The sequence below is a fragment of the Cololabis saira genome, chromosome 18 (genome assembly GCF_033807715.1).
Source record: "Cololabis saira isolate AMF1-May2022 chromosome 18, fColSai1.1, whole genome shotgun sequence".
NCBI classification, from domain to species: domain Eukaryota; kingdom Metazoa; phylum Chordata; class Actinopteri; order Beloniformes; family Belonidae; genus Cololabis; species Cololabis saira.
In genome coordinates, this window is record NC_084604.1 from 9802824 (window position 1) to 9815982 (window position 13159).

General features: G+C 45.5%; 1 protein-coding gene across 1 annotated transcript; it reads right to left on the minus strand.

Annotated features, from left to right (window-relative positions):
• Positions 1-1816: 1816 nt before the first annotated feature.
• On the minus strand, positions 1817-12925 carry thbs1b (thrombospondin 1b). Its single transcript, XM_061707531.1, has 23 exons — positions 12746-12925; positions 12525-12609; positions 11755-12314; positions 11218-11293; positions 10810-10893; positions 10557-10666; positions 10288-10413; positions 9431-9527; positions 8414-8587; positions 8148-8324; positions 7890-8063; positions 7616-7743; positions 7365-7517; positions 7005-7223; positions 6808-6915; positions 6258-6417; positions 6026-6144; positions 4986-5220; positions 4672-4899; positions 4157-4428; positions 3970-4067; positions 3745-3884; positions 1817-3653 (listed from the first exon to the last, which is right to left on the minus strand). Exons 2-23 carry the CDS (start codon positions 12586-12588, stop codon positions 3646-3648), a joined length of 3510 nt encoding a protein of 1169 aa, XP_061563515.1. The 5' UTR covers positions 12589-12609; positions 12746-12925; the 3' UTR covers positions 1817-3645.
• Positions 12926-13159: the final 234 nt, after the last annotated feature.

Here is a 13159-nt window from a genome sequence, read left to right on the forward strand (position 1 = left end):
TATCCATCATTACTGAACTTCAGCTGTCTGCTCGACTCCTGGTAACCGAGACATGACCAGATGTAGGACTTTTAAGCTGTGTTGCTTCATCCTGTTATTGGGGGCCTCAGGTTTGCGTGTTAATACGTCTAACAGCAGACTGGATTTGAACAGTGAACCACGGGAAAAATCACAAAACTGAGGGCTATAATGGAGATCATGACCAAGGCGACTGATGAAAGAGTGACTGAGTAAGAGATGAACAAGAGTATATCTTGGACGGTGTCAAACTATGTGAATTAATCCACACCCCTGCACACACCTGCAGGGGGGTGCTCTGAATGTTCCTCTGTGCTGTTTTAACAATTAACAAGCAATTTCAAGGTTGCACACAAATTTCTACAGTTAGACGAAAATCACGAAGAGTCTTTCTTAAGTTGGGACACCTCCACTATCTCAGTTGCTCAGTGTAAGGTAGCAGTTAGAGACAATCTTAGTCGTGTACTACCGCTCCAACAAAATCAAATGTTCATAATATTGCAAGTCTTTCAAATGGTGTATGGTCAAGGTATGGTCACCATTATTTGAAGCTGTTCCAACACTGTGCTACCCTTTTCTGAAGTAGGTGAACATGAAACTGGGTGGAGATAAAGATGGCTTTGATCGATAAGTCTGCTTCCATCTGGGTCTGACCGAATGATCTATAACTTTATGGCTGAGTCTCATCCAGAAATATGATTCATTGCAGTTCTTCGCCTGGCCACTAGAGGCAGGTTGCAAAAGTGAGTCAATCTCCGCTTACATTTATTTCTACAAATATATGATTGATTGACAGTGGGTTCAGCCAATGGCTAGCTCCGTCCTTGTCTGTATTTGTCCTGCTACTGCACTAGGTGGAGTAATCAGCAGTTGTATTAACCAAGCATTGGCTAAAGGCAACAGTCATTTTTTAATTTTTAATTTTTTGCAATCGAGTCAACATGCTAAATGGTATAATATTCTGGGAACATCTGACAGCAGCTTCTCAGATATTTCAGCGGAGATGAGCTAAAGGAGCTGGTAGTCACAGCTAACTTTGATTGGCGTACGGTGGGCGTGTTCCTGTCGGTTTCCAGTGCAGCATGGGTGCATACGAAGAAAAAGAGGCTTTAAAACCGCTCTTCAGAAACCAATGAGGGATTCAATTCTTCCACCATTGTTGTTACAGTCTATAGGTCTGACATCCCACAGAAACCCCACAAATCTGAATCAGTGAAAGAAGACTCAGGCATTCCCCAAAATGACACAGTTGCACTGTGTCCGTTTTTGAGTTGGTAGTCATTTCAGACATGCAAGCAGGCTACATGCTCTCATGCAAGGTCTCATGCCCCAATGTTCCCTTTAAGACAAAAACATTGCAACAAACAAGGTCTATTTTGTTATCAAATAGATTAGATTGTTGCCTGTCTCCTTCCTCTCAAGGTCTCAGTGCTTTTTGGCAACCTAATATTTGCAGATCAGACAGGATATGAAAATGAAGCTGAGGAGCAGATGTTCGTGCCACATTCCTCATGTGGCCTTCATCATCGAGTCGATGTTTGCCTCCACGCAGAATGTTCAAGTCTGTTTGAGCTCCAGGGGAAGCCATCATTGTGCCTTTATTCGAGAGTTGAAAGCAACAGTAAACATGTTCAAGTCCTGTTGCCTCCGAGATGAATTCTGGTGGAGTTCCTGCAGTGAGTCTGCTCCAGATCATCCAGTATGGGTTTCATATACATCGTTAATGTCACAGGAGATGCGAACTTGATTGCTTCTGAATTTGTATGAAAAGCAGGAAAAAAGTTCAAACAAAAGCTGGTTGGAGACAACAGACTTTTATTTTCTTATCGTATGTAACAAAATAGTCGCTATGAATAAAAACTGCATTTTGCTTTGTACATCTAAGAAAATGTTTACAGACAAGCAAATCTAATTGTACAAAAAAATAGTAACAATGATACACAAAAACAAAACAAAAAAAAAGGTAAAAACGATAAAGAACAGAACATCCTCACGTCAGTGTGCAAACCGTTTATACAGACGGACATGTGGCCTGTTGTAAGGCGACAGATCCCGATAAATTATTTAAATAGCATTTATCTACACACACGCACAGACAAATCAACCTCTCGCAAACAGCTAAGACAAGAACAGAACAATAATTTATCCGCTAAAAACTGCATCGGACATACAAATCGGAAAAGCAAAATTGCAAAAACGAAATGTCCCGTTTTCACCGGGGTGCATTGTGGGATCGGGAGCGCTGCTGTTTCTAGATATGAAATGTCTCAGTATTTACAGCTCATGCTACAGTAGCACTATGATGTCCACCATTTCAGACGAATGTGAAAAAAAGCACTTAGGTTGTTTTTTTTTATTTGATCAAATTATAAACAGCAATGAGGTAATAATTGTACATCAAAGATTTCCTTTGTTTTTCATCTCTCTCTGCAGAAAAGGTACACAAGGCACATACACTTCATAGTAAACAGCCCTATCCGAAGAATATCTAGTTTAGTTTAAAACAGCTGCGTGTGAGAGACACTGAGCATGCATCCTGCAGCTGACAATTGGCTGGACCAGATTTTGAGTGAGTTTTTTACTGTGACAGTTGTCTTTTGACTAAAATACGTATATATTTAACTTTTTCAAAGTATTACATTTTTGTTTACTGCCTACACTGTAGGCAAGAGTCAATAAATTAGATTTATTTACATCATTTCATACTGAAAACCTCAAAGGTGATAGAGATAAATCTCTTCAGTGACCAAGGTTGAGATATGACGGGACATGAAGATTATTTTGAAGGGAGTTCTGGATTTGTGATCCTAGGCCCAAATTAATTGGAGAATGATGGAGTAAAAAAAAAAAAACCATCAGCAAATCCATGATACTTGCAGGTAAACTAGATTTGTCCCAGACAGAGGTTCTTATGTAAATTAACTTTCTTAATCCATTCAAGGCCATGCTTCTCCAAACGTGACATGCAAGAACACATCCAGCCACTAATCCTCATTTCTAACTCGTTCCAACAGTTTTTTTTTTTAAGTCACAAGTACTAGACAGCGAAATTTACTAGAAAGCATCAATCTTTGTCTATCTTCAACCTCTGAGTACTCGAAGGTCGAATCCCTCAGAAACTAAATCCTGGCCGATTTGGTAAAAGAAAAAGCGAACATACAGTTATTCTTCTTTGGGGTGTCCGTCCAGTAAGTAAGGCATTAAGGCACACAGGCTGAAAACCTTAGACAGAAAGACAGAGAGAGATGTAAAGGCCTAGAAGTGCATAGTTTTCTATGAGGAACCGTTCCCACACAGACATGAATGAGGTCTTTCAGGCAGGCAGAGCTGGGGTAGAAAGATGTTGGTGTCCTACTCGCACGGCTCAGGAGCTTGTCTTATTTATTTATCTACTTTTTGTCTCCAGCTCTCCCTGCTCTCTGATCCTCAGCTGGTTGGAGCTCTGCCCGAACCAACTTCAAGTTACCCTGAGGCTGGCCACATGCCCTTCGCCCTGTCCGAGTGTGCGTGCCACAGAAGAAAGCGTTGCGGAGATAAGTCGGCTCCTCGGCTTCGCAGGAGAATATATAAGTTCTTACTTTGTACAAAAAAAAAGGTGCATTCCTCAGAGGTTTCTGCGCCGTCCATTTATGCATCTGTCGAAAGAAGAGATGTTATGTGAGGACTTCCTGCTTGGGCAATAATTTACAGACATGAGTCATTTACATATTTTAAATAAATGCCTACCTCTGCATTCATACTTGAGGTCTGAGAAGTATACCATCTCTTGTGAGAAGACAAAAAGACCTAGTCTGCCACCTGCATATGTCTTGTCATAGATGCTACCAGAATCTGCCATGATTTTCTTGCCCTCGTACATCACAACTCTGTGGAAGAAGAACGCATATAAGAGCTGAAGAGGCTCAAAACATTACATTTCTATAAATGACTGCAAGGAATAATTATGCATACCGAATCAGTCCAGTTTTTGGCCTGTGGATCAGGTGCCATCTGTAGGCGGTGAAGTCTTTCCATCCAACGTTCTTAGGGTCATGCCAGAGAGTGCGGACCTAAAGGATTTGAGAATAAGTAGCAATGAGCTCCTGGACTTCTGATCACATGTTAAAAATCGCCCACTGAGTCAGTAAGCCCGGCATACCTGTCCTGCTGTGTTTCCTGTGTGCCAGAGTGCATTTCTGAGGTGCTCTCCTGGGCCGGTGGTGGAGTTAACCACTTTAATAGACAGGCCCGAGTAACCCTGGGCCTTAGTGGGTTTGTTTGACCAGTAGGTCTGTGTGATCTGCTTCCACATCACCACATAGAACCTGGAACTGGACTGGTAGCCAAACACGAAGCCAGCATAGTCGTCGTCCCTCTCTGTGTTGATGAAGAAGGTCCCACTGAAGTCCACCGAGTTGAACTCATGGTAGCCTGTCGGAGAAAAAATGCAAACAAAAAACACTTAAAAAGATTGTTATAAACAGTTAATTTGCTGCTGTTCTGCCGTTCGTGTAGCTCAAGCTAAGCAAGGCTCATTTGCGATATTGAAGCAAAACTCCCGCCTTGATAATGTATTTATGAAGTGACATCTAACAAAAATGCTTCAGAGATTCTCCAGACTCAGTTGGAGGGGAACGTTGCTCGCAAGACACACTACAAGCTTTTTTTACGTACCGACAGCAATGCCAGGATCGCAGTTGACGGTCTGAACCAGCTCTTTGCCCTGATGTCGGACCACCCAGTTAGGATCAATCTGGGAGGTTCCTTTAGGATCCAGAGGAACCATCTGGAACTTGCGGAAGTCCGTCTCGCTGATGTCAAAGTTCTCAGGACACACGTCATAGATGTCGGGAACATTGTCCTGATCAAAATCATTTTTGCAAGCGTCTCCACGGCCGTCACCTGGACAACATATATTTCAGGTTAATTGAAAAATATCTTTCCAAGCTATATCGATGTGTTCATGCTGTATCACAGATGTGGCTAACCATCGGAGTCCAGCTGATCGGGGTTGAAGGCCAGCCTGCAGTTGTCTTTGTCATCGGGGATGCCGTCGTTGTCGTCGTCATGGTCACAGGCATCTCCCTTGCCATCCTTGTCATGGTCAACCTGGTTGGCGTTGGAGATGTACGGACAGTTGTCCAGGTTGTTCTGGTGTCCATCCTCATCGATGTCCTGGTTACTGTCGCACTCGTCTCCCACGCGGTCGTCGTCCGAATCCAACTGCAAAGATACAGCGTTCAGACATCAGGACGAGTGGGATGAGCACACGTCCGACTGTGACTTAACACCTGCTTTTTAACTGTTACTCTTCATTCCTTAGAGTACAATCACGATTTTGCTCTGTAAAGATGCCATGTTCAACTGCTCCAAGACTCCACGGGACTTTTGGTCCTTCTGTTCAAACTTCCTGAGCCTGAAGACTGACGTCTGGTTTGCAGAACTAAAACTTATCTAGGTGAAGATCTTTAGAAAATGATAACCTGCTGAATCTAATTCTGGACGTGTCACGTCTTGCCTGCAACAGCCGTGTGCAAATCACTCTTTAACAACCACTTTAATCCAGACTCTGACGCTCCACTCCCTACCCCTAACTTTTTGCCAATTCCTGTTGTTCAACACATTCCTATTTCTCAATGTAGCATGGCACAGGTGGACTGAGCGTAAGCGGGGCCTGTGCTGCACATACCCGGAGGCTGGCCCATTCCTCAGTAATATTCAGCCTCAGGCTGCTCCTCTCCAGTTAGTCAGCTAACGTCAATGGGCCATTGAAAAGACCCCTCACCCCCCTCACCACCATGCCCTATTGAACTAATGTGCCCTTGAGCTGCACACTGGATTTGCTCCACCTTTATGTGGCGTGATAAAGCTCAGACAGCTACACACAGCTAATCACCGAAGCTCTTTCAATTGAAAGAGGGATACAGACTGAGCCACCAAGAAAGACAGGGAGCTGAATCCGGATTACTGTTATGGGTGATGCGGAAAAAAGTGGGGAGGGACGTGTTACGCGCGTGTGTCCGCACACCTGATCGGGATTATGTTCCAGAGGGCAGTTGTCGCACATGTCTCCCACTCCGTCCAAATCTGTGTCTCTCTGGTCAACGTTGTATACGTAGGGACAGTTGTCCTTCTCATTCATTATCCCTGGAGAGAGAGAGAAGGAACACATGATGAGAAAACACACGTCAATGTAATCCTCGCTTTAAAGAGGCTTGTTTTTTTTTTGTTGTTCTTTTTGTAAAGCTTCCAGGTCTCACCATCTCCATCGATGTCCACAGCACAGGCATCTCCCTCCCCATTGTTGTCGGTGTCTGTCTGGTCGGGGTTACTGTTGTAAGGGCAGTTGTCGCAGCGATCGCCTACTTCGTCGCGGTCGTAGTCGTACTGCCTGGGATTGTACACGAATGGGCAGTTGTCCTGTTTCAGAAAGAGAAAAATGAGGAGTTAGGGACAGATTTCCAGGTGCCATGCTCATCACTCGCTTGTCTGTGCCTGTCAATTCAAAGGAAAGGTCCAATGCTGAATGAAAAGGTGCTTTATCTTGAGGCCTTGTTCCAAATCTAACGGCGGCAAACAGTGCAGGTCCTTCTGTGCTCCACCTCAGCGCTGGAATTTTGTGGTTTTGGGCTCAAACCAAGGAGAAACATTTGCTTTCCTGCCGAGCCCCACCTCCTCTTTCATATTAGAACGTATGAATAATGAATGCTCAAATCTCAGAAGAAGCACCCACACACACACACGCACGGACACACGCACGCATTCACGCACGCACTTCTACTGCAGAGCTTTCTGGATATTTTCACTGACCCTATCATCAGGAATGCCATCGTTGTCATCATCGTCATCACAAGCATCTCCAATTCCATCCTTATCGTAATCTTCTTGCCCAGAGTTGGGAAGGTTGGGACAATTGTCCTGAAAAAAACACGCAGCTCAGTCACTTCGTTGCTAAAGGTCATAACAGAAGGCAACTTTTACCGCTTCGCAGCTTTACAGTTCAGTACCTTTTTGCAGTGATATGTTGCATTCTCCACACACACCAGATCAGCATTGGGCCACCCGTCCAGATCTGAGTCCTCTCCGCAGATGTGTCCGTTGCCAGCATAGCCTGGCTTGCACTCGCAGCGGAACATGGGATCGGCGAAGTGTCCGAGGTAGTTGCAGCGGGCGTTTTTGTTGCAGTCATGGCTTCCATCGACGCAGGGATTACGCGGTGTGCACACCTGCAGATTGGAGAAGGAGTGGTTAAGACACACAGGACACACATTCACCATAAATGAGAATAGTCTGTTGTAATTATTCACATATATATATTTTGCTTTCGTCTGATTGGCTGCTTGACACGCTGAAAGGGCTGCACTCGCCTGTTTATTAGCAGAAGCTTGCGCCAAACCTCGGCCAAAAGGCTGGGGTCCTGAGTATCGGGGAGGGCAGGGCAAACAGTTGTAGCCTGGATCGGTATTCTCACAGCGGTGCGCGCCGTTAAACTCAAAGCAAGCATCTGGTACCTCCTTGCACTGTTTGTAGGATTAAAAAAAAAAAGTTTTTATCTTGAAGCTGGAAACTTTAACAAACAAAGCTTGCAGCTGACACGATCAACACGGGGAATACGCACCTCGTCAACATCTTTGCATTTGATGCCGTTGCCAGAGTAGCCAGTTGGACACTTTCCACACTTCCAAGAACCATCGGGGAAACTGGTGCACTTGGCTCCGGAGAAACAAGGGTTGGACAAGCACCCATCTGAGAACAACAACGCTACCTTATTATAAAGATCCTACACAAAATATTTACACCTTTCGCAACAGAAAAACATTTTAAACAAAAACTGTACATATTAGAGATTTATGGAACATGGACAGGTGCTGGAAATAATTAAAATTACTAACCGATAGGGCAGCCTTTCTTGTTGCACATCTGTCTGTCCAGGGCATCACCAACACACTCTTTACCACCGTGCTGTGGATCAGGATCGTTGCACAGGCGCTTCCGAGTCTGGACACCACCGCCGCAGGTGAGGGAGCACGTATCCCAGGGCGACCAGGGTCCCCAGCCTCCGTCAACTTACGGACACAAGAACAGAGCAGCATCAGTTTCTGGTCCCCGGTTGCAGGTACGTGAAGTGAAGTGAATGCAGCCAGACTTACTGGGACACGCCGACTTCTGGCACTTTTCGTTTTGCCGACCCTCTCCCTCACACTTCTTGCCTCCGAGCTGCGGTGTGGGGGAGTTGCAGAGGCGGATACGGGTGATGAAGCCGGCGCCGCAGGTGACAGAGCAGGATGACCAGGGCGACCAGTGGCTCCAGCTGCCGTCCTGCTTGACTGGAGATCGCACGGAAAGGGCAGAGGTCAGATATCAGGAAGTGAAGAGCGTTAGATCCTGAACGCCAGTTGTGCGTGGTGTTACTCACAGCGCTTGTCACACTCCTGGAGGAAGCAGTCGCGGGTCTGCACAGAGGTGCCCTCACAGTTGTTATTGATACGGTCGCAGGAGCGCCCACGCTGCTGGATGCCCCGCCCACAAGACACAGAACAATAGGTCCATTCAGACCACGGCGACCAGCCGTCCTCTGCATAGTCACTCACTGTGCAAGAGAGAGCGAGAGAGAATATGAGTACGAGGGAGACAATAAGAGAGCTATTCCAGTGAGGCACCACTCCCCCCACCTCCTCTCAAACACCCCCGGGCCTAAATGAGCAGAGAAAGCTCCTAAATCGGGGGACTAATAGAGTGGATTTAGTCGGGACTTAGATAGAGAGAAGGTCCTCTGTTCAGAGCAAAGCGCAGGACTAACACTCGCAGAGGAGCCAGAGGAACAGAAAAGAGCCACTGTCCTCAGGATGCATGGGGATGCCCTGCTGGCTTATGTTTTCCGATAGAGGAAACACATTTTGAAAACATGACACTGATTGTGTGCAATGACTTCAACGAGGGGCTCAGGCTGCGTCTCCTTGTTTATTCTGGTTTTGGAAAGCGTTGCAATCAGGCCTGAAAGAGCCACATGTGAAAGCCAATTCTCCTGCAAATGACGACTTCCCTACAGCCAACTAATTATTCAGCCACTTTTTAATGAATCTGGCAACATTTGAGCCATTTCAACGTGAAGATTGAAAGATGTTTTACAGCACAAGACTCCAATGTTCCGAAGACATAATCCCACTTTGATTTATTTAGATGTTATTGCAGTTAAATCATCTTTAAAATTACTTTGATATCCTTTAAACTTTGACTTCCAGAGAAGCCTTTTTTGCTGCTTTTTTAATGGGGGACATAACATAAATGGCTCGTTCAGCAGCAGTGACTAAATGCCTCATCTGTTCAATGAAGCATATAACTACTCTAGCCAACCAGTGAGGCTGTGATTGCATTGCACTTTTCCCCAACTATGCAGGCTGTAACCATATCTGCGGTGAGAAGAGGTGCTTACGTGTTCCACAACGCGGGCAGCACTCTCCGTCGGGGACCGTGGCGTTGGCACAGGGGATCAGAGGGCAGGAGATCTTGCGGCACACAATAGCAGAGTTCTGCACAAATAGAAGGAGAGCAAATTTATTGTAGATAGTGTGGATTTTCTGCATAGTGCCGGAGTTTTCCCTCAAATTCATCCCAGGTGTGGCATCTAATGACATGCTTGTGTAATTAGCTGCATATTTATCATTTTTAGTGTCTGACTTTGCAAGCGTTTACTGCACTACACCAGGAAAAGGTTACTAAAACACACAGTTCTGGCGGGGAATGAAGAACCCCACTAACAGCTACCTGCCCACTGGGTCGGGGGGAGGGTGGGCACCAGGCCAAAGCGCAAATAAAGGATGCTGCTCTCACTGTGGTGCCACACTGGGCACCGAGCCCCAAGTATGTAAAGCTTGCTGTCAAACACAACCTACGTATGACTTAAGCACCACAACTGTCTCTGTAAGTGTACATGCAGATGCTCTCGAAGAAAGAGGAAATAAAGGGGTAGAGGAAGAAGTTAGGGAGCCAGCCTCCCTGTTTGGTATTTTGTGCTTAAAGCAAACTCCTCCCCTTAATTATGGGCAACACATCTCTTAAAACCCCTAAAGGGGATCCACACTTCACCTGACCTTCTAACATCAGCCCTGTCATTAGAAGGATAAAGGTCGTCAGCCTCCTGCAGAGTCACACGCTACTAATTACTGACCAGATCAGTTGAAGCGGTGCTTAAAGTGTGCTGGTTTTAGTGTGTCGTCTTCATATAAAAACAAAGCCAGGGGGTTAGGTGGCTCTTTTTTCCTGTTACTGATGGGGCAGAGGAGGGCTCACCTGACAAGTGCACTCGGTACAGTCGTCGACCGTCCACTCATCTTTGTTCTTGTGGACGATGCCATTGTGGATGCAGACGCCGGTGTGTATGTCAATGTGGTTTTTAATTAGCTTGTTCTCATCTGTCTGGGGTTGCACAGAAAGAAAAGCAGAGGCAGGTTTGAACTGATGCCATCAAAAAATTGTTTCATAAAGGGATTCTGAAAAAAACATGTCGAGTCACTTCCAACACAAATTCAGACACACTTTCTCTCTGCTTCACTCCTTACCAGCTGGCGGAGCTCATTGGAAAGCTCTTTCACCACCACACCGAGACCCTTCAGCTCCTTGAACATGCTGATGAGATCCTCACAGGAGAAACCACAGACCATCTGCAGGTCTTCAGTAAAACAAGTCATTTGATCATTATTAGATGTTGGTTCTTCATATTTAATATGGCTTTATTCTAGTATAGATAAAATGCTTATCAAAAAAGTACAAGCCGGTGTCAGGCAATGAAGTCCACATGTCAGAGTCCCTTACCTTTAGTCTTGTGTCCTGTGTACTCTGTTCTGATGGCAGAAGAGCCGTTGAGATTCTTCAGGATCAAGGAGTCAGGTGCACTCGCTGAAAGAGAAACAGTCGCATAAGTTTTACATTCTCATGATTATTATTTATGAAAGATGAAAGGTATTTCAAATTACTGTAAAATGAAATAAAGTAAAAGGGGACAACAGAGCCCACTTCGTGACCTTAACACCCTGAGATGTTTGTGATTTGGTAACAAGCTGTAAACAGCTTCCGGGAATGTTTTCTGTCGAAATCAGCAGGCACATTTTGAATGAACACGTTTTTTTGGATTTGTTTGGACTTGCCATCGCTTGAGGCAGGGGGGGGGGGGGGGGGGGGGTGATCAGTGAGCGCAGCAGTGTCTCGGTCATGATCACTTACAGCTCTGGCATCCTTTGTTGCGCAGGATGGCGTCCAGCGTTGTTCCAAACACAAAGCGCACGTTTTGGAGCACCCCCTGGAAGCAAGAGTTATTTATTTATCTGCACTGTGTACACACATATTTATATATGTGTATATCTGTGTATATGCTGTACATTGTGTTTATTTCACTGCTTAAGCACTTCTGGTTAGATGCTAACTGCATTTCGTTGCCCTGTACTTTTGACATGTGCAATGACAATAAAGTTGAATCTAATCTAATCTAATCTAATCTAATCTAATCTAATCTATTCTAAAACATCAGCGAGTTGAAAATGAATTCTCGTAAAATCGACACAAAAAAAGCAAAAAAGCACCATGAAATTATATTTAAAAAAAAATGCAAGTCAGTCTGTTCTGAATTATGTGCGTCTTCACGCACCACTTTTATCTCTGTAAATCACTCCTGGTCAAATATATACACTAAGACATGACTGAAACCCCCCTGCTTTAGGTCAGACTTAATTCCCTAAACTTAGAATCCATGTGCACGCTCACCATGAACCTGTCATTGACTGCGCCCTTGCCGACCCGCAGCCGCGCCGCGGCCGGCGTGTCCTGCGTCAGGATGCTCTGGATCGCCGCCTCCAGCTCCGCGTTGTTCACCTCCTCGCATCCCACGTACAGCTTGGCCTGGTCCTCCTGCACGAACAGCGTGATGTTCTTCCAGTGGCCCGTGGCCAGGTCCGCCTCCTCGATGGACACCACCTGGTGCTTGTTCTCGGTGGAGTACACCAGGTCCAGGGTGTTGGCCTTGCCGTTGGAGATGATCTCGAACACGGGTCCGGATCCATCGCGCTTCTCCACGGTGAGGAGACTGCCCCGGGTCCGCTTGAACTGCTTGAAGTTGAGCAGGAGCAGGAAGCCCCTCTCGGCGTGGATGGAGTCGATCAGGTCCCTGAAGGCGCTGTCGGGGACGGGGGGGATCAGGTCCGGGTTCAGGATCCTGTAGGCGGGGCTGTACGGGTCGTCTCCTCGCACCAGGGTGACCCCGTGGTTCTTACTGGGGACACGGATGAGCTCAAACAAGTCATACACGCTATTGTCGTCCCGACTCTCTGCGGATGAATAACAACAAGCACTCAGTCTTTGTCTGCATGGCTGTGCGCTCCGTTTCCATTGTTTTCTATTTCAGCATCACAAAACCATTGAAAACACAAACTTCTTGATTTAAAACAACCCAAGCATGAATTGATTTTATTTTCTTTAATTTTTTTTAAAGAGAGAAAAAAATGAATGAACATTCAAAGAATTTCTTCTGAACTTACCTGCGACTCTTGCGCTCTCGCAGGTCCAAAGCATCAAGAGCAAAAATATTCCTGTCAGTTTCATGGTGAAACAGCAACCTGCTCCCTGTGAGAAATAAACCCAGACAGACGGACTGATCATCTATTCTACAGCATTTATGTTCAGTCATTGTGCAACAGGTTGGCTGCGCAAAAACTGAAGCCACCAGCAACATCTCATTATAAGCTGCTTTCACACTCACCTGTTCAATTTAAACAGCAGAGCCAAAGTAATAAAATCCCTCAAAATGTGTAGTCCACCAATAATCCTCTGCGATAAATTTGAAGGAAAGTTACTTCAAAGAAGAAGAATCCACAGGAAAAAAAGAAAAATGAAAATATTGCGCGTCTCTTTTCCGTCTCCTCTGGTATCTGCCGCTAAAAACTCCCTTTTAAGCCGAGGAGGGACAAAGTGCTATTTAAATAGTTTGATGCCTTTCCTAAGAAGTGACCTCGTCCAATCACGGAGAGCAGAGAAAAAGGGACGAGCTTATCCTCTTTGCACCGAAAGGGAGAAAAAAAAGAAAAAAAAAAGAAACAGTGCTTTCCAAAGCAGAGAGAGAGGGAGCAGGTTTGCGCTGCCCTCAGACTCTTAATGGACCAGTGTTTCCTCTCAG